This window comes from Nipponia nippon, unplaced genomic scaffold (assembly GCF_047370975.1).
Source record: "Nipponia nippon isolate SJK-2023a ecotype South Korea unplaced genomic scaffold, ASM4737097v1 scaffold_2, whole genome shotgun sequence".
NCBI lineage: Eukaryota > Metazoa > Chordata > Aves > Pelecaniformes > Threskiornithidae > Nipponia > Nipponia nippon.
In genome coordinates, this window is record NW_028262336.1 from 120,162,723 (window position 1) to 120,185,236 (window position 22,514).

Here is a 22,514-nt window from a genome sequence, read left to right on the forward strand (position 1 = left end):
CAAAATTAACAATTTTTAAAATTCTATTTTGTTTTGTTTCCTCTACCCTTACCATGCATAATGGGCAGCAAAGTTAACTTTAAGTCTGGAGATACATATGGAACTGTATGAGAATGAAATCCTCTGTGACTTCATTATAATGACTTCACCAGCCTGCTGCACAGTTAGGACTTTAAAGATCACTTGTCTTAATGAAGGTATACAGCCTTAAAATGTCAGAGCAAAATTAAGAAAAAATGTATAGCATATTTAAATGAATTACATCCTTGCAGTGTTACATTTTCACTTTACTGTTTTGTTTTCTTTTTATGTGATTTTCCTTTCCCTGCCTTATTGCAGGGAATATTGCACCTCACTCTGAAAAGTAAGACGCTTATGAATGGCTGTATGATCTGCTTATGTGCATATACTTGCTAAATTTATGCCATAAAGGGAAGGGATGGATAAGACCTTGTCATTTACTCTTCCTCCTCACTGAAGGACTTTCTTTTTTACACTATATTTTCGAGTGCTTTGTCTCATCCAAAAAGAATCACTTACCTTGAGAGTGTGTAAGATATCTTGTGATAACAAAAGGGAGGGATAAAATATGAGCATTCCTTAGTACAAGAACTGTTCTTCATTTCATTTGTAATAGATCTTTCAGGGTCTTTTGGAGAGGATCTCATAGACCTCACTGAGATCAAGTCTGGAAGAGCAATCCAGTCTTGAATGTGTGCCTAATCTGTCCACATTCAAGTGCATTTAAGTGCATATTTTTTTTGCTATACCTTTTTGCTTTTCATACAGTAACTGAAGCTAGGTATTATTTTTATAATTAACTATAATCAATATTATATGATTTATGCAAATTATATAAAATTTTATGTAGAAGCTTAAGGATGGTGATGATAGGGTTGAGTGTTTATAGGTAAGAATCAGGGGGAAGGCCAACAAGACAGATATGGTGGGAGTCTGTTATAGAGCACCCAGCTAGGATGAAGAGGCAGATGAAGTATTCTATAAGCAGCTGGGAGAAGTTTCATGATCGCTAGCCCTTGTTCTCATAGGGGACTTCAACTTACCCAGGTGTCTGCTGGAAATAAAATACAGCAGAGAGGAAACAGTCTAGGAGATTCCTGGAGTGTGTGGAAGACACTTCCTGACACAGCTGGTGAGGGAGCCAACTAGGGAAGGCGCCCACTGGACATCTTGTTTGCGAACAGAGAAGGCCTGGTGGGTGATGTGATGGATGGAGGCCGTCTTGGGCATAGCGATCATGAAATGATAGTTTTTGATTCTTGGAGAAGTAAGGAGAGGGTCAGCAGAACTGCCACCTTGGACTCCCGGAGGGCAGACATTGGGCTGTTTAGGAGCCTGGTTGAGAGAGTCCCATGGGAGGCAGTCCTGAAGGGCAAAGGAGTCCAGGAAGGCTGGGCATTCTTCAAGAAGGAAATCTTAAATGTACAGAGAGATCTGGACAGGCTGGATCGGTGGGCTAGGCCAATTCTATGAGGTTCAACAAGGCTCAGTGCTGGGTCCTGCACTTGGGTCACAACAACCCCATGCAACGCTACAGGCTGGGGGAGGAGTGGCTGGAGAGCTGCCTGGCAGAAAAACACCTGGGAGCGTTGGTTGACAGCCAGCTGAACATGAGCCAGCAGTGTGCTCAGGTGGCCAAGAGGGACAATGGCATCCTGGCTTGTATCAGGAATAGTGTGGCCAGCAGGACCAGGGAGGTGATAGTGCCCCTGTACTCGGCACTGGTGAGGCCACACCTCGAGTACTGTGTTCAGTTTTGGGCCCCTCACTACAAGAAGGACATTGAGGTACTGAAGCGTGTCCAAAGAAGGGCAACGAAGTTGGTGAAGGGTCTAGAGCACAAGTCTTATGAGGAGCGGCTGAGGGAGCTGGGGTTGTTTAGGCTGGAGAAGAGGAGGCTGAGGGGAGACCTTATTGCTCTGTACAACTACCTGAAAGGAGGTTGTAGTGAGGTGGGGATCGGTCTCTTCTCCCAAGTAACAAGTGATAGGACAAGAGGAAACGGCTTCAGGCTGCACCAGGGGATGTTTAGGTTGGATATTAGGAAGAACTTCTTCACTGAAAGTGTAGTCAGGCACTGGAACAGGCTTCCCAGGGAAGTGGTTGAGTCTCCATCCCTGGAGGTATTTAAAAGACGGGGAGATGTGGTGCCTAGGGACATGGTTTAGTGGTGGACTTGGCAGTGTTAGGTTAACAGTTGGACTTGATGAGCTTAAAGGTCCTTTCCAACCTAAATGATTCTATGATTCTAAAATACATTCTATAAAATAAATAAAATATTTTAATAAGTAAGTATAATTAGCCAGTAAATGTACTGGTAATTCAGTCCATGGGGTACATGCTGAACTTTCATTTACACAAATACGGAGCATTACCACTGAGGTATGGATATTTGCTGGTGGGACTGAGAGCAAAATTTTGACTTACTGTGTTTTCTGACCATGTTAACAGTCCTCCACAGTCCTCTGTGGTGTTCAGCCATGATTAACCTATAAAATATGATTTTCTGTGACATGCTGTTTACATTCAAGATTGATCCAATCATCAGTTTTTGTTTATCCCCAAAAGCAACAGTCAGTACTGATCTACCTTACTATAAGCCCTTTTTACTTAAATCCACATCTACTATAATGTTTTTGTCCTTTTACTTATGTTGGAAAATCCTCTTTGTCCATTCTGATACAGTATGATATTACCGTTCTCCTGTGACTATTTTCGTAATTCCTTTTTCTTGTTTCTTTCATGACTTTTTCTTTAGAGGAAAACTAATGAGAGGAAATTCTTTCCCATCTGATCTATAAACAGCAGTATCATCTCTTTTAATTGCCAAAACTTGTGGCAATTTTGTGTTCTTAATAATTCATTTGTTTTCTAAATTGATTCTTATACTGACAATGGGTAGATCAATATTCTAACTCCATGGTTATAACTGCATCCTTAAATCAATATTTAGAAAGCTCTTGGCAAGGAATAAACTGCTTCCTCAATTTAGGTTGGTAGTAAAGCAGTGCTCCAACATCCAGATCAACGTTATGGGAATAAAAACCAGTATAAGTTCTTTCCTATAGTTACCCTGCAAATTTAATTTTGTTTAACAAAACATTAAATTTCAATAGTACATTATAAATATAGTGTGATCCAGAGCTAACGGTGAAGTCATTGCAGCAATTTTTTTGACAGTAAAAAGTTAGAGGTTTGATGAATTTCAAACATACTGTAATTACCTTTTTTGTGTTAGTTTACACTATTTTTAGTAATACAAAGACCATAGAGAACAAATGTACCTAATAATTTCCACAAGAATATTCCATTAAATTTTAATTAATGCAAGTATTTTTATCAAAGCATGAAGATGGTATTACATACTTCGAAGATTTTTTTGTTGGCTTTATTAGTTGATCTAATTAAGATGGCTAATTTTGAGCTTATCAGAAGTAAAATAAATCTTAGCAATGATGTGACAATGAAATTTACTTATTGCTATTAGGAAGTGACAAGTGTTAACAGTTATGCAATACAGACATATTATTTGAGAGGTCTCAAATAAGAAAAAGATGAATATATGATTGCTGGCAATCAAAATAGTTTTATGTAAAACTGATCTTGCCAAATAAATCTGATTTTTTTTTTCCTATGGGATTATGAGTTTAAAAATAATTTATAGAGAAACAGATGTAAATTTAGGTTTTCATCACCCAAAATCATTGTAAAGTAACCATTTCAGGTTAATTAAATAGTGATTATCTGATATCTCATAAAGAAGCTGTTGTTGAGGCCAGATACAGATGTCAAGCTATTTTTAAAGGGTATCTGGTGGAATCAGTACTCGATGTGACACTAGTTGGTGCTTTTGCCCATTGTCTGAAAATTAGAATTAAAGCTGACAGAATGTACAGGCAATACAAAGAGCAGCACACAAATGATGAAGAATACATAGCACACAGGCATTTTGAGTAGTGTTTTATACAGCTGTGGGAAGATGGCATTCTAAGAAGAAAGGGGGGATAATAAGGTAATTAACTAGTTGAACCTGAGCTCAAAGCACTGTGTTGTGTCTGAGGAAAGGACATAGTACTAATGGTTTTTAGGCAGAGGGGTGTCATATATTAATAACAATATACAACAAAAAAGTTGATGGAAAGTATGCTTGACCGAAGGAGGATTACAAAGTTCAGCTTATTATCTGTACCCAAGAAATAGTTAAGTGACTTCTGATAGTGGGTAGAGCTTTAATTGTCAACACCAGACAGCAGAGGTGACTTGTCTGGAAGTTGACATCACACAAATTCGTATTAGAATATTGGAAAGCGCAGACTTCCAGTGGTGAGGGTACTCGGCCACAGAGGTAGCTCAGCTATGGAGGTAGGGTACCTTGTTGGTAAGGATGGTATTCAGTTCTATAAGGGACTCTCTTAAGTTTTAGGAGACCAAGTGGAGGCACACACACTTACAATGTTGTGTAAGTAGATGTGTGGTGTAATTTCATTTGCGTTGCATCTGTTAGTGAAATGTCAATGACTAATGTAGCCTGGGACATCAGGGGACTCAGCTGGGGAATAGTTTTGATCTTATACCCTTTGTATTTCATATTTTCTCTGACACGGGTTTAAAAAGAGGGCAGGTGATACTTATTTCCCAGTTTGTTATCTGACCTGATGCTTGGCACTGTCCTGGGAAATGGGCTGGCAAGCTTGGCTTCTCTGAGATGTGGGCATTGCACTGGACTCAGCACTACAGGAAAATACTAAGCACCATCAAAATAGATCTTTGTTTCAGGGTCTGGAAGGGGTATAAATGTGGAGATGATGAAATTCAGGATCCCAAAGAGACTCACGTGAGAAGTGAGATTTCAGGCGCTCATCTACTTACTGTGATAGCACCTGTGGATGTGTGTAGCAGAAAACCAGCTCCTTTTTTGGGCCTTTGTCCCAGATGGCCAGGGTTTTACAGGGAGTGATGCTATCCCTTGGATTCACCGTCACATAGGTAGTGCTAATTGAAAGAGAAGCATGGTGGTTTTCAGGGACTGCCTGAATTGGCTTCTGTTCTTCAGGGGGGTGGGGTTCTCTCATAAAACCTTTTCTCCTGCAGTACTGAACCACAGTATTTTTTCCTAAGTTCAAGGGAGAATGTTCTTTGAAAGCTGTATCTAATATGAGCCCGCGCTGAAACAGGTAAATTGAAGCTAATGCCTATGTTCTGTGTCTCCTTTCACACCTCCTTTTATGTTGACATTGAACTTTGGGGTAACAGAGTAGTTTATATCATAAAAAAGAAAAACCTGTTATCTTTAATCGTTTATTGTTTAACTATACTGCTAAGTAAAAACCTAATACCTAATTTAAATTAAAGCTTAAGTAGTGACTTTTATCTGAAATCTTACCTTTTTTAGAGACTTTTTTTCCTTGAGAAGGAAAGGGAGATTGAGTTTAAATGTTAACTCAACAGTAACTGTTGGGGAAAAAAAAGTTGTTGGGTTTTTTCCTGTGGAAAGTTAGATAATGGTTAAAGAGCTGTAGCGTAGACATCAGCACCATGCTTCACACTCATCTCAGATGATCTATAACTGGTAGCATACCTACTTGACTTGCCAGGTTTCTGCATCTTTATTTGGAACACTACCAGCAGACATCGTTTTTACTTCAGGTAACTGAAACTTCCAAGGATGTTGGCAGCGGTGGTTGTAATGCCTGCTAGTTAAAGAATGGCATTATAGTACAGTAATATCTTGTGCTTGATATTTAGTATTGCCTTTTATCCTGTGGGCGTCCATACTATACTGCTTTATAAAGTATATTTACATATAGTCATTTCACTGTCCACTTAAAAGCATTACCAAAGGATTATGGTAGAGTTCGGTACAGGAAGAAAACCATTCCTAAAACAGAATGCAAAGCATTTGAGGATAGCCAAAAAAGGTGTCTGATCACATAACACCAGCTCAGTTCATAGAATCATAGAATCGTTAAGGTTGGAAAAGACCCTTAAGATCATCGAGTCCAACCGTTAACCTATCACTGCCAAGTCCACCACTAAACCATGTCCTCGAGCACCAAGTCTACCTGTCTTTTAAATACGTCCAGGGATGGAGACTCAACCACTTCCCTGGGCAGCCTGTTCCAGTGCCTGACTACCCTTTCTGTGAAGAAATTTTTTCTTATATCCAACCTAAACCTCCCCTGGTGCAGCTTGAGGCCGTTTCTTCTTGTCCTATCGCTTGTTACTAGGGAGAAGAGACCAACAGTTCCTTATTTACCATTTCTCTTGTAGGCACATGGACAATTAAGAGTAATGCTCTTTGTTATCAGAGTTCCAGCATAAGTGTTAAAGCTCTAACAGCTACTGCAATGATACTGAAGTTTATTATTTTCATATCGTTTTTATCTATCACTGTCAAAATGCCTTACAAAGGAACTCACTGTTATTGTTGCCATCTTGCAGATAAGGAAGCCAAGGCATGGGGAGGGGAAGTGATATGCCCAAAGCTACTAGATGGATCAGTGCAAGTGAAACATGCTGAAAACAGGTTTCCTATGCACAGATTAAAAGCTTTATTTCTAAGGATACAGTGCCTTCCCTTTGCTTATGGAGAGAGATACAAAATTAGAGGACCTACAATCCCAAACATTACAACCATGGGGGATTTGTAAGCTGTTTGAGAGATCCTCTTGTTCTGATACTTTTACAGTGTTAAAAATCACTTTCATTGACCATTTCTTTAGGGCAGCTGCACTGCTTGTCTCCTGATAGACTTCAAAAATGTTAATTTTCCAGTGTGTAGTCCATCCAGATGCTTTCTGCTTTTTTACTGTTTTTCCTTCTCAGATAAGCGCTTGTTTGGTGCGCTGCTGTTTCTGAAGAACCTACATCCTATGACTACATCCTGTGCAGATCCATCAAATCACTGGCTCTTATGAGTACTGTTTTTAACAGAAAATTTCATGCCATGAAGACTGCGTGCTCTTTTATGTTCACTGTTATAGGGCAGGAAACCAAACTGCTTCATTCTTAAGTAAAAAGCTGATTTGAAATGTAACTTTAAGTTTGCTAAATTTGGGAAGAGTAGAAAATATGTTTATTTCAGAAAACTGTTTTCTCAGAAGTCATAATGAGGCTTTGACAGCCAGATCATTTGTATTTTGATAACACACACAGGTTGTAAAATGTTTTCTTTCCTTTAGAAATGTCGAAATGGAGCTGTGTTTTAAAAACTCTGCAGAAAATCTGAGAATTCCTCTGGCAAAATGTCAGTGAATCAGCAATTCAGGGAACTTTAAAAAAAAAAAAAAAAAAAGACACAGATTGAATAATCTTATGACTCAGGAGTAAAATTAAATTTTTGGCAAACTTCTTTAGGTGATTTAATTAACAGTATTATGTTTAGAAAAAACAAAAGAATTGAAAGGTAATTTTTTAGGTGAAACGTATAAACTCAGTGTTTGGGACACTCAAGTGGGATTTAAATCTCAACTCCTTGAGGAGAGCACTGAACCCTAGTCCCCCTATTCCTGTGTAACCGCTGTAAGCATTAGGTTATTATTTTCCCTCTCACGTTATTATTTTCCCTCTCCCAGTTGAAGAGACAATGGTGAGATCTTTGAAAATTATAGCTAAAGGATAGTCTATAGCGGTACAGGCTTATGATATGCAATCATGTATTTATGTTGGGTATTGATTTACTTGGGTCACAAAAAAATTAAGAATGAATGCTAAGGAGGGTGACCCCTTCTCTTGGGCACGCAGAGCCTACAGGGGGTGTTTCCCGACATCTGGCAAGGAGTGACCTGTGCAGTAAGCCCCAGCCTGCAGCGAGCACAGCTGGCTTGACTCTAGGAGAGGACGATGATTCAGACACAGGCTGTGCCTGAATTTCCCCGTGCTGAGCTGTAGGCAGCTATGCATTTGGCAGTCGAGTTTTCCTGCATGATGAAGCAAGCTGCTCTCTCCAAACATCACTTTGCGAGGTGAAATGCCAACAAATTAAGATTAAAAACATCTGCAGATGACTGCATTTTTTGATGGATTTGGACTGCAGGCCATAATTCAGTACTTAATCTGCCTAAGCCTGTCAACACAGGGAGCTGAACCTCAACTAGCTACTGCACGTGATTCTCTCCAGGAAGCCAAGGCACTTGGCAGCTTGTTTTTTCTATATCATCAATCGACACAGCAGGCTTTAACTAACTTGTGCCTGTGACACCAGCTGTTGCAAAGCATTATTTTGGAAATGCATTGGTCATCCCACTGCATTGTGATTGTTGTCTTTTTATGGGCATTATTTTTTAGTTTACTTTTGATATGTTGCAGTAAATTCACAAGTTATGTCAGTAATAATATAGTATGTGCCATATGCAATGATCGTACCAAAACCCTCTGCATTTTCACAGCCCAAAATAAGCAGGCCAGTTCAGATACTTAAAAACTACATGAGAATCCAAGCATTTGCTTTTTATGAAAAAGTGTGGCTTCCCATTTGAAAGTGGCTAAAATTTCTCTGGGGACTAAAGTATTTAGTTTGTACGATACTTAGTCTTGCTTTAATTAAATAATATGATGTATCATCTGAAGTTATAAATAAGTAAGAATGAATACCTCTTTAAGCCATTTTACTTAAGAAATAAAAAAGCATGTGAAGTATCACTGTTAAAATATAATTTTTAATCCAGCTTTGAATCATGATTAAAAATTAATTATTTAAATTGTTTCGGACTTAAATATGATGTCAGCCCACTTTCAGCACCGTTACTTTGTGATACAGGGACGTTTTTGTGAGAAATTAATATTGTAGTTAGCACATTATCATTTTCTAGGCTTAACGAACATCATTCATGTCCTCTTAAGTGATCATTTCATGGTTTTATCAGTTACAGGAAGCTTTTACTTCCCCTACTAGCTGTAGGATTTTTACCAGCCTCCAGGTAGAGTATGACCCATTAATCACTATTCTTCTGTCCAATGAGTTTTTTACCCGTCTGGTTTCCCTCCATCCAGATACAAGAATATTGTGGAAGGTGGTGTCAAAGATCTTTCTAAAGTTGAGGTAAATGACATCTACTGCTCTCCTCTCATCCATAAATCCAGTCACTGTATCAGAGAAGGCAATCAGGATGATCAGGCATGATTTACCCTAGATAAATATATTTTCAGTTCCCAGTCACCTTTTTCTCCTTCATGTGCCCAGAAATGTGCTCCAAGATGACTTGCTCCATTATTTTTCCAGGGACCAAGGTGAAGCTGACTTGCCTATATTTCCCTGGATTATTCTTTTAGCCTTTCTTGACGACATTTACTTTCCCTTAGTCACCAGGGATCTCCCCCAATTTCCATGACCTTTCAAAGACAATATAGAGTGGTGTTAGAGGGACATCAGCCAGTTCTCTTCAACAGTCTTGGATGCAACCCGTCATGTCCTGTAAACCTGTATGGTTTGAGTTCTCTCGGGTAATCCCTGATTCAGTCCTCATCTACTGATTGTAGTTCTTCCCGTTGAGCTCTTTCACTGATCACAGGGGCTGGAAGACCGACTGAGGCAAAGGCTACACTGAGTACCTCAGCCTTACCTGTGTGTACTGTCGCTAAATCCCACACCCCATTCAGCAGCAGGCTTACACACTCCTTCTTCAGCCTTTTATTACCAATGTGGTTGTAAAAGCTCTTCTTATTGCCCTTGGCATCCCTTGAACACCTTGGCTTCAGTTGAGTTTCGGCCTTCCTGAGCCCATCCAGACATGTCCATGTGATGTTTCTAAATTTCTCCTCTGTAGCTTGCCCCTGCTTCCATCTCCTGTATGCCGTCTTTTGAGAGTCATGAGTTCCTTCCTTAGGCAAGCTGGTCTCCCGAGAAGTCGTCTTGTTTGGAAACGTGCAAATTAATATGTTCCTGCTAATGGAAGCTGTAGCACGTACAACACCGCCAAACACAGGTTAGAGACTCTTAGCTCAGAAGTTTTATTACACTTATCCAGAATAGAATCTCCTTGTTATTTAATACCTGGGGGGAGGAGGGAGAGCTAACTTAATCTGTTATTTGTTAAATTTTTTAGTCCTTAGATGGTAATGAGAGAAGATGATTTATCTGGCACAGCTATTATGATTTTTGGCATCCTGATGGATTCTATTTTGACAAAAGGATTCCACAGTAACATAAATATTTTTTGTCATATTAATCAGCTGTTCCTTTAATAATCTTTAATGAAGAAATGTAAAATTTTATTATTAAATAGGACAAGAAGCCTGAAGGATAAAAACAAGTAATTGTAACTATTCTTAAAGGTGTCTTTGGCAATGTTTCTCCTTCATATGTACATGTTTAGTATTTATGGAGCAACGTATAGTAGCTTAAGATTCAAGGTAATTATGTTCAATTTAATCTTAATTACATTATTTTTTACTCACTTTATGTAGCAATCAAAAGGTATGTAATGAAATTTTTATTTTCAAGGGTGAGGGCAAGACAAACTGTTTAATATAACATTATTTTAACTTATTATTGCCTGGATCTTGCTTTTGTTATGAGATAGCAAAATAGCCATGGATCACTGCCTACTTTCCTGTGACATAGCTTGATATACATAGTGCATCCAAGAGGAAGATTGGGGAGTATGGCGTGGTGACGGTGAGTGGAGGGAAATATGACTTGCCAGCAGCATCGGAAGCAGCATGGCTGGCTTTTCAGGCCTTAGCCATGGCTCTCAACTCTTCTCTTCACCTCTGCTCCCTGTAGCAAACACAGTCTTGTGCTTGGATGAGAAAACATTCATTTTTCCTTGTGTTGTTGGGAGCCCTTCAGCTGTCTGAGTCGCAATTTATTTTAAGAGACTGAGACAAAGAGGACAGAAGTTTAATTGCAGATTAATTTCTGGTGGGTCCATAGAATCAGCTGTCCGAAGTCTCCTTGGCAGTGGGAACAGTGTCAGTACTGTATTAGTGTAGGATCATCTATTTAGGGCTCAATATTAATGAGTTTTGCTGCATGCTTTACGTTCATTTGTTGAATCTAGCTGCATGTAGCAGTTGTTTACATTATTTCAGTGAAGTATGTCTAAAAAGATTTGTATGGTAAAGTATCGGTAGCAAAGCTCAAATAAATTTACTGCAGAGACAAATGAATAAATACAATGTTTCAAATATAACAGTCTAAGCAGATGTCATTTGTGAGCCCGTGGCTCATAGTTAATTAAATGGTGAAATACATTTGCACATAATACAGTGTGTGCTGTGCCAAGTGCCTGTGCTTGCTGGGTTTTGAAGATGGCTTGGTGTTGCAGCTCCGGGCAGCCTGCAGCATGAGGAGCCTCCTTGGTGTCTCGCTGCCTGGTTTGCTTTACATGGTGCCACCCAAGAGGGGTGCTTAGTAAAAAGACATTAATTCTGAAGATCTGATGAGGGGCAGACGGAACAGGGTAAGGAGGCCAGGCAGTTTATTAACTACCACTTTGGCATTTGACTAGGAGTGAGCAAGTCACTCTGAGTGGTCCTGAGGAGGTGCACAGGGGGGAGAAGTGCCTTATAGCTGTGTCACTGCTACTCCGTCCCTGTCCCTGTGATCTCTACCTGCTCACACAGCCTACTCCTGCGTCAGATTGCTGTGACACCGAATTCTGCTTAAAGTAAGTGCAGATCCTGGAAACTGAAATCTGAACAAATGACACCACCTGAATTTTGGGGTTGTATAAAGCACAGACAACTAGGGGGGAGAGATTTTATTAGTGGGGCATGGAGGGAATGCTGTCCTCGAGGGGCTCTCGTACCAGTGGTATGTGCCAGTCCTAGCTTGGGTGTAGACATTTTAGGTAATCTGGTAAAAAAACTGTGGACACGATGTGTCTGTTAAGTCCCTGTTTGGTCCGATGTCATTCTTTATGCTTCTTTGTGCTTAAGGAATAAAAAGAATATAAATATAAAACCTTTTGTAAACAGCTTTGAAATCTCTGATGCAAAGTGCTATAAGAAAAGAATTTACTAACACATCTTTGAGAAACTGATGTAGAGGGCTCTGGGGAAGGGATGGATCTGCCCATTCCCTTAAGAGATTATTAGGGCTCTGCTGCGAGTCAGGACAGTGTCCTTGATTACCTCTCATTGTGAAGGGTGAGGTTATTTAAATTATCTTCTCCTGTATGAGTCTGGTCTTTCCTACTAACATCGGACAAAGCAATCATAAACAGTGAGTTGTAGTGTGAGGGCAAATGATGTGAAGTACTGTCTGTCTCTGTGTCCTGTGTGTTGCAGGAAGATAATGATGAAAGAGTTCTTCATTCCAAAAGGAATAAAGCCAAACCATATGATGTGTGTGGTCATCCTGCGTGCAAGCTGTATCTCTTTTTCTCTCCAGTGTGAAAGGAGAATTTGTCACCTTGTACTATAACTGCAATTTATCTTCTGCTTTCTTCCTTTTTGTATTTGGGTTTGGTTTTGAGATTGAGCGGGTATTTAAAAGGATGCTTTTTAAGAAATTGGGTTAAGAAAATTATTTTTGGTGAAGACTGAATCTAAATAATTTTAAAAGAAATTATCTTCTGTATGTATCTTACAGTCTTTTGATGTCCAAAGAACATCTAAAACAACCACCACCTCAAACCCTGTTAATTAGCATTTTTAGCCAGAAAAAATAATTTTCTAATTCACAGTTATGTAATATCAGGATCTTTATCTAAAATAATTTTTTCTTTTTAAACTGCATCCATCAATGGGTAGTTCTTTCTACCTGTGTGCAAAGCTCTGTAAATTATTTGCAAATGCTCTTAAGTGATTCTTTGCCTTAGTTTATCTTCAGATTAATAACAGGTTTCTATTTGGTCTCGTATTCCTTTGTACATATATATCAAAACACAGTTTAGTTTCCACTGTGGAACGCACAGGGAAGGCATTATTTTTTGTTATTTATTTAAATGAACCGCTTTTTCTTGAAATACTAAGTTCTGTTAGATTTTTTCATTTATTTAAAAATGTGAATTGTTTTAATTGTGGCGTAGTATGTTACTGGTTTATAAAAGAAGGAAAAATGATTTATTGTGGTTCTCTAAAAAAGTCTGCAGTGTCCAGCTGATGTCCGAGGGGTGGCACACACTGTTTTGCCTGCCTTCAAGCCAAGGTGGAAGATGTAACTCATGTACACAGCATGGAAATATATTTCCATGTTTTCTGTTTTCCACAGAAAACACAACACGAATCCCCTGGTCAAATGACCACTCAAGAAGATGTAGATATCTTGACTTTCTAGTTGTCCAGCCTGCACATGTAAACGCCTTGCAGCCAAACCTGCTAAGCTTTCTGGGGTAGTCTGTAGCAGAGAAATGGTTTCCTATTCTCTTAGGAGGTAAAGGAAAAAAAAAAAACTTGGGCAATGTGGAGGAGAGTGTTGCAGAAGGGGAGGAATGAGTTGGAAGAAAATATGAAGGTGCTGCATTAGGGAAGGGGATCCAGGAGACAATGCAGTAAGGTGAAGGGAAGAAGAGGGTGCCAATTTGGCTGAGCACTACTGCAGTAAGGAAAGATGGGCAGGGAGCACAGCCTGGGATATTAAAATAGGAAGGAGGATTCAAGCTGATATTCTGAAGTGCCATTTTGCCTACAGCCAGAATTCTTTGGCAAACATTTAATTGTAGGCATTTTTTCTCTCCGAAAGGGACTCTTTCTTTGCCGTATCATAGGCATCTGTCTGTTAAAAATATAATTTTGTTTTCTGCTTTTGGAAAGTTATATGTATGTCAGACACCCGTCTTTAATACATCAATGCTCCAGTCTTCTGATTTGGTCCTGGGGAAGTGGTACAAATAGAGAATAAGTTTGGGGTGTGCTGACTTCATGAAGAGCAGGGACCTCTTCAATACTATCACTGCCTTTGAAGAAAACTGGCTGTATATCGCTTGAGACAATTATTTTGCTCTTCAACTGTGTGAAGTTACCACTCCCTAGTAATATCCAACATTTCTCATACGTAAGAAGCCCTCAGTCTTTTTGACTGTGTAATTTATAAAATCTGCTCTTAGGACGATTTGCTTGGGCCGTAGTACTGATCTGGTAATGTATGTATTACTTCTTTTCTTCAGAGGCACATGTATAAATACCGCTGACCTGTTTTTTTGTCAGAATTATGTTTGAATACTTAGGTGAAACCTAAAATCTGGTACTATCTGGAAAGTAATTTCTTTTAATGATTTTAGTAAAGAAATATTAAACTGCTTTATTATTGGGCTAAAGGAAAATTTAGTAGAAATTACCAGTATCATTAGCATTTTAAATTTCAAAATTACTTTCTGTCTTCCTATAGGATGCTTATAAATAAATTAAGTCCTACTAGAAACATGGAAAAAATGCTTTTTAAGTGAGCTGTATCATTCACATCTCCTGATGAAGTCATAATACGTTTTGCTTTTGATCTGTGTATGGACAGGACCAAAACTATAATTCAATCCTTACTTAGATCCATAGATCCTAATTACAGCAGTGCCCATCTTGCTCAAGAATTTAGCATGGCATATGCATTACTTTTTCATAGAAATAAAGTAGCTCAATATTTGGTTACTAGAGGAAGTATTGGAATATGGTGATCACGTATTTGACTTCGTCTGCAGTTAGAATGCACTTAGGTTGGGGAGTAGTATAGAGATGGAAATTTTTTTTTTTTCCCAGTGGTCTCTTTGAGATCACTTAAGCAAGCAAGTCTGGCTAGTAATGTGCTGATTCTGTAACAAGGAGAGAAAGTCGTAAAAGAAGCAGCACTATAATATAAACAGAGTAAAATTAAGGGTATTTTTCCACTGGGATGATATGTCTCTTAAGAAAATAGAAACATTCTACTATAGTGTTCCTCCCCCAGTAAAGCCCCAGCTGACACAAATGGGTGACTGCATGGCTGAGACAGGCTGGAGAATCCATTATTACTGGTTTTTGAGATTAGGCTGCAGAGCTCAGGTAGAATTAATGTGTTGCCATCTCTCATTATCTCTGCAGGATGCTTTGTTAATATAGCTCTTGCTGTTTCATTCAAGCCTGAAGACAATTTAGCTGTTGGCCAAAAATAAGTGTCATATTAATATTGTAGGACTTATTTCTTCAGTGGAGATTTCCGGAGCTTCCAAACCAGAAAGTTTCAAGACTGTTGATAAAGGTTCAGAATTTCTTCTTGATGTTGTATTTTTAAAACCTATGCATGGCTGGGGAAATTAGGTTCCCTACCTGTAGGAATGCTCTTTGTTTACTTCTCCTGGAAACTGGCCCCCTTTCTTAACTCTTGAGGACATTCTTTGGTAGGTAATAAACATGAGTTGTATTTCTCTTGGATTGTTAGAGAATAAATAAGGCACTAATTAAAACCTTGAAATACATTTCCAAACTCCCTCCCACAGCAATATCCAGATTCATACAAATTTGTATGAGCCAGACAAACATTTGATGAGATACAAGCCAACACATAGCATATTGCTTGTCTGTGACCTGAAGCAATCATAAACTGTAGCTATTTTTTTCCAGTTAAAAAAGTATGAAAAATATTCTTATTATTTGTAATAAAGCAGAACTTTTCAAACAAAACTATGAACTATAAATTAATGAGTACCTTCTGAATTCGGGACACATGTAGAATTGAAAGAGGTCTATTACAGAAGCTGAAAATCTATATTTAATGAATACACCCACTACATCTATTAAATTGGCAAGATAATAAATGTGCAGCCCTCTCTTTTGCTTCAGAAGAACACATTCAACATATTCATTAGCTGAGAGTTTTACCAGTTGTTGCAAATATACTTCAAATGCACTTTCCAGTTACTTATGAACTGTGCATTGCTGTGCAAGCATCAAGCAAGCTTGCATTCAGTCTGCTCTGAGCACTCATCCTATATTGTTTGGGCACTCACAGTGCCTACTTTTATGGCTTGAGTGGGAGTTGTGGCCACAAAAGTTATAGAGGTGGGTACTTTGTGACTTTTAGTAACTTTGGCATAATTCGTTTCTCATTCCATTCAGCTTTGTCCTAGATAATGCATAAACACATGGCATTTCCAGTCTTTAAATGTCATATTCATGCAATGGAAGAAACAGTTTGTTTGGCATTGAGTAGGTCCATCGTAACAGTGGGATAAAAAACTTGGCTCATCTATTTTTGAGTGTCAGGGTATTCCTAAGGTTTTCTGAAGGACACCTCTGTCTCTGCCCAAGCTTCCTTTGGCCACATGGTGCCTCTCATATCTCTGTAGAATCACAAAGTGTTAAACTATAGTCAAGACAAGCAAGAACAAGTTAATTGATTTTTCTTGGCAGATCTGCGCATGATATGCTTCTTCCAAATAGGATGGGCTGGAGAATCCGTTATCCCTCTGTGGGCTTATGCCTTCAGTCTTACCTCCTTTTTACGCGAGATCGCTGTAGTTAGGGGTTCTATTAAAATGTGTAGTGAACGGTTACCTGGTAGCAGCAGATAACTGTTGTGTTCTGCAAGTGAATTTTGAGTGTATTGGCCAATGCAATTTCCTCAGGTTATATATTCTCAATGGAGAACATCGGCACTAACATAACTTGAGTATGTTGCCTTTCATAATCAGATGTCAGAATCTGACACAGATGGTGGCATTCAGCCCACAGCAAAGATGCTCTGCAAACAGAAAGCTCATCTTGAGAAATTATGAAACTAATACGCACCTTCTGGTTTTAATCCTCATGTGTTACATGAGAATTTCCTTCATGCTTGTTCCATTTGTTTATTGCCATAAACATTGTTTACGTAGTATTTGGTTGGTGGAGGAGTTGTTCTAAAGCCAAACATGCTTTTATGACGGCTTAAGAGTTAAGAAGGGAGGTATGGAAGAACCAAAGCATATTATGTGGTATTTTTGATTTGGCGGTGGCTTTTATGCCAGTTTTCCCCATTCCTTTTCTTCCTGATTGCTTCCTTATCTTGATGAGAAGCGATAGAAAATGGCAAGCAGGCAGATGCTGTGGATGTTTACGATAACGTCTGACAGCTAGAAGGAGATATATTCATGGAAGGGAAAAAAGACAGACGTTTCCACCACATACAGGAGATGATGTAGAGGCCTCTGCTCAGCTGGCCTTTGAAAGCTGTTTTCTAATACAGGACTGAAAACATTACATGACAACTGATGTATCTGAGTTAATACTAGGGTGCCTTGCCTAGGCTTGCCAGCCAAAGGGGTTAAAACCAGAAGCGGTTCTGGTCCAAAATGATGGAAGCTGTTTCTACGAATGGTGTAGTTTCAGGAGGTGAGACCGGCCATGCCGTGCTAAAAGGCTTAGTGGGCCTTGTGTTCAGACGTGTCTCTTGGCAGAGCTAAGTTCTCGTTTAGTTAACTGGGCAACTATTATAGTGGCATTTTACAAATTGAATGGAATTGTATAGACCAAGATTTTTCAAGAGGCAAGTTTGTAGGTAAAAGTGACTTAAATGATTGTGAGACTGCCAAGTGGCCAGCGGGTTTGGTTCATTTTGAATAATTTTATGTCACTTTTAGATTATTAGAAATATATCGCAATTAATAATAGTATATTTTTGCCCACTGTTTCCTGGGCAGCCCTTACTCTTCCTGAACTTTATTCTTTCATCTTAAAAACCCAACAATAACAAAAAAGTAAAACGTCTCCATACAATTTCATATTTCTCATTTCTCTATGATTTGCAGGCCAAATTTATTTACCCTGTAAATACAAGAAAACTTTAACCTGAAGCTCTGCCATCTTGTGCAGAAATTCAGCATTGAAATATCTGACATGAGCATGAAGATGTATCTTACTCACAAATACGTGCATTAATCTATGTATCGTACACCACTTAGAGCTGGAAAAATAGTGAATGGTAGAACTTTTTAAAAATTATGAACCACTAGGTTATGTGTTCGTCACGGTTTTGTTTTTCATAAGGATGTTGAATCTGAAGCCACTGTTACTCTTCTTGTGTTTTAGGTGCTGTAGCAGTTTTGATCCCTCGCCTAGACCTGGTGATTTCTTTCGTCGGAGCCGTCAGCAGCAGCACTCTGGCACTGATTCTGCCGCCACTGGTTGAAATCCTCACTTTCTACAAGGAAAACTTAAGTTTATGGACAATATTTAAAGACATTTTTATAGCTGTCATTGGAGTTGTTGGATTTTTAACAGGGACATACGTGACGGTTGAAGAAATCATTTATCCTGCATCCACAGTTCTAGCTAATGCAACAGAGAGCATCTCTGCGGATTTAAATGCTACAAACTTGGTGGTTGGTTTAAAGTAATAACCAGGCGCTGTGAACTGTTTTGTTCCTTAACAAGGAATCCTAGATGGCAGACCTACGTGTGGGACAAATTCCATTTCCAAATGAATTTTTGAAAAATAGCATGCAGCCCTTTCTCCCTCTGTTGTTTGTTCTTTCCTTCATTCCTTCCCATCTGCTCCCTGAATTAACCCCTTTGCTCTCAACCTCTGCTCATCTAGTGAAAAACTGAATTGATGTAAGGATTTAAAATATATACATGAATATAGGAAGGAAAGATGATTTTAGGTTATTTGCAAGAAAAAAAAGAAGAATTTTTATAGGGAAGTCAAGATGCCTTCCTCCTCAGAAAAGGTGGAAGTCAATCCATTCATCATATCTAGGCACCAAGTCTAGGCACTACTGTTTTCCCTCCAGCTCTGTTGTAAGGGTTGGAGTGGGAGCTCAGTGATGCATAGACCTTCTCTTGGCTGTCTCTGACGGGGTGAATTGCACCCCAGCAAACCAGAGACACTATAGTTTTAGAAAAGAGCAGCTGTGTTTTTCATTTCCATTCTGGGGACTTCAGATATTTGCTGTGGAAAATGTTTTGGGTAGTTGCAGTTGCCTGGCTCCGGTTCCAGGGAGTCGATATGTCTGGAATTAGAGTGCACTGTGCAGAATAACTGTGACTCTTGTTCAGTCTTTTCGCATTGGCTCCAAGGGGAGTTTTTCAAGCTATTGGAAGGACCAAGCCCTCCCTGGCTGGTATAGCAGACCACTGCTGGTGGTTGGTTACGTGACAATAAGCTTAAAGGCATTTTTTTCTCATGCCGACTGACTTAACATTTAAGCTGAAGAACGGACAAGACTGTAAGGTAAGGTTTAGAGGTAAAGGCTGGATCTTTTATTAGACCAAAAGATAGCCAGTTAGGAGTGTTCTTGCCATCTTACCTGATCTGTTACTATATGTTCCTGTACCATGAGCTGTTCAGCATGGCCAGACCCCTGCTCCAGGGAAATCTCAATGTGATGCTCAGAAGAACCACGGAGGTCTGACTGTCCAGAGCAGCTTAAAGATTCATGATGTTACTTTCTGTATGAGAAAGGAAAGGATGAGACACTACTTTCTAGAATGGAGTTTGTGCCATACTTTCACGCGTATAAGCTGTGGGTTATTTGTGAAAGAACTTGTGATTTCACAGCGCTGTGGGCCGGGGGGGGGGCACCAGGGATGTCTACTCTGAAGCCCTTTGTCCCTACAGTGCACCACCTGCCCGCAGGTTGTCCGAGGATGTGGGTTGTCTCAGGACTTGCTTTCAACTACTGGTACTTTGTAGAGAGGTACAGCTGATATGAGACATAGGGTATACATGTGAAAATATGATATTTTTTTAGAAAGTAATTATAGATCCCTTTTGGATTTTGAATGAGAAGTTACAGGATGTTGTTTATCAGAGCAATATTACTTTCTTTAATGGTGCAAAAACATTCAACACCACAAATTATAAGTAGTTTATTTTTGTACATTTTGGTAACTGCTGTCCTGACCCATTTTTTACACCATTTCTTTATCCTTCATTTCCACTATACAAATGTATGAAATGCTGTATTTTTTTTTACCTGTTGCTAGAAGTCTGCAGACTGCCTATCTATATTTCTATTGGAACATATAATTATTATTTTTGCATTCTCATGTTCTGCCTTAAATAGAATCTAACATGCCCTTTACTGATTTTTGCTTCTTTTGTCCATTTTGGAAGAAAAAAAGAACAAGTTGATAAGTTGGTAATTGGGTAGAAAAGAGTTTTGTTCAGCAAGCCTGCGCACTGAGTCCCCAGCCGGAATCCTGATTTTCAGGGTTCATATTTGACTTTCTGGCTCACACTTCATAGATGACTTTCACTCCAAATGCTAAAGCTATATTTTTGGTCTTGTTTTCTAAAAACACTCTATATTTTGTACAACAATAGAGCTGTATTTATCATACTCATCCCTGTTATGAAGAAACTCCTTTTTCTAAGGGATATTTTTAATTATAATATTCCCCTAAGAAATACGGTATGCCAAAACCTCTCTACTCTATTCATACAAATTGAGATAGAAATATATGTAATATTTTGCCTGCCTTCAGTGTATTCCTCAGAAGTCTACCATTTGGTAATCTACCATTTGGCACTACAGTCCTAAAGTAATATAATGCTAGATATATCTATATTTGTATTTTCTCTTCAGAATATTTCCCCAGTCATCCACCATGTGGTGACTGTATTTGAGCACTTTTATGTCCATGTCGATGAGGGCGTTTCTGATAGGGATTCGTTATAGAATGTAGTTCAAACTGCATGTATTTGTTCAAGCAATAGTTCTGAGCAATGCTCTGATTTTCATTTTAGCGTGGACAAAGTTAAATACTTGGTAGGCACTTTAAGGGATGAGTCTTTGCAGGTATGACGCTATAGAATTAACCTTTCGTATGACAGTGCCACAGAGGAGCAAACACAGGTAGTTAGCAAGAGGCAAAAGGTAACCGGCTTTTCATCTTAAAGGTTTTTTAGTCTTTAAGCTGCTTTACAAGACATTGAATCTAAGTGTTTCCATCTGTTTCATAATGAATCTGTTGTTTACCTAAACCAAACACTGCACACTGATAGAATATATTTCTGTGCGGCATATTTTACTTGACGTTAAATACTTCTACATGGATCATTTTTAGTAGGACTGACAGGATTTAAGTGAAAGTTGTTTTTCTTGTTAGCTTTGCATCTTTCTGCCCATGTGTTTTTGGAGAATAAAGGACTGTAAAGTCCGTTCATACCATCTGTTCTGCATTGATTGTGTCCTAGTGAGCAACTCTGAGAAGGTGCTTCTGCCAGGGTGCAGAAGGGCTTGACCAGTTCAGAGTTTGGTGGTGATTTTTGGCTGGTGCAAGTGAATACTGACATGGAACTATCAATGGCCATGTGCTGAGCTGGGAACCTAGAACCTAGATGGGTGGCCCTGGTACCCAGGTGGACGCAGCATATCTTGCTGAAAGTCAGGCGATTTGTTTAGAAGGTTGATAAGTTTGAGAAATCTAATCTTAGCCATCAAAGTTTGGATAACCCGGCCTGAATACAAACCTTTACACATCTTACTGCTGTGTCTGACAGGGGAGCAGCCTGTCAAGGAGCAGATTTTCAGACTGATGTGTTGCCACTGACTGACCAGGTATGAAGTAGTGTGTTTATGCAGTGGGCCGGTGTTGCCATGTCTAACAATGTTGTAGCTTTTGAATCTTTAAAATGTTATATTAATATATTTTGCACAGTGTCGATTTTCTCCTACAGTGTAGGATTGTTGTTATTTTAACACTCATACAGTGCATTTGCGTGGCCTGCTCTTTCAAATAGAAAGAGTCGGGAATCAGACTTGGATAAGACTAAAATGTCATGTAGTGAAAAACTACTAAGTCTGAATAATAAGAGTGTTCCTGTGAAACATTGCCAAAGATTTAAAAGATAGGAAATTCTGACAGAAACCTCTTCTGAATAATAAGAGTGTTCATTCAGCTTTTAAAGTACTGTAATATAAATTGCAAGTTAAGATGCAGAGTGAAACTGAGAGATTTAATAGGTATGGTTTATATTAATATATATTTAAGATGGAAATGTACTTTAGCACAAGCTAAATTAAATGGAAAAATGTATGTGATTAGCTTATGTTCCTGATAAGGAACAGAATGCTATTGTATTTATATACTGTACATGCACTTATATTTTACAGTATAACATTGTTAACGGTTTTAATGTAATTTAATCATTAGCTGCACTATAAGTAACTGGATCATTTTCTTGTCTGTAACTGTTCATCCTCAAATATTGGGCAAGTAAGAGGGTGGGTTTGCCTAATGTTCTGTAATTTAAATCTTCTGTATTAATAAAGACTACATAATATTATCCTGCTAACTCACTGTTATCCTGCCTGTCACCACTACTACATCACTAGAAGAAATAGCTGTCTTAATGCAGAATTGACCTTTGTTTTTCTGTTGAAGTTATCCAAGTGTGCTGGTTTTGGCCGGGATAGAGTTAATTTTCTTCGTAGTAGCTGGTATGGGGCTATGTTTTGGATTTGTGCTGAAAACTGTGTTGATAACACAGGGATGTTTCAGCTATTGCTGAGCAGTGCTTACACAGAGTCAAGGCCTTTTCTGCTCCTCACCTCACCCCACCCCGCCAGTGAGGAGGCTGGGGGTGCAGAAGGAGTTGGGAGGGGACACAGCTGGGACAGCTGACACCAACTGACCAAAGGGATATGGTCATACCA

General features: G+C 38.9%; 1 protein-coding gene across 1 annotated transcript in view; it reads left to right on the forward strand.

Annotated features, from left to right (window-relative positions):
• Positions 1 to 22,105, forward strand: part of SLC36A4 (solute carrier family 36 member 4) — a 127,209-nt gene extending 105,104 nt beyond the window's left edge. Inside the window, exon 11 of the mRNA XM_009470373.2 lies at positions 17,941 to 22,105. Coding sequence (XP_009468648.2) covers positions 17,941 to 18,248 — 308 coding nt within the window. The 3' untranslated portion in view covers positions 18,249 to 22,105. The remainder of the gene's footprint in view (positions 1 to 17,940) is intronic.
• Positions 22,106 to 22,514: the final 409 nt, after the last annotated feature.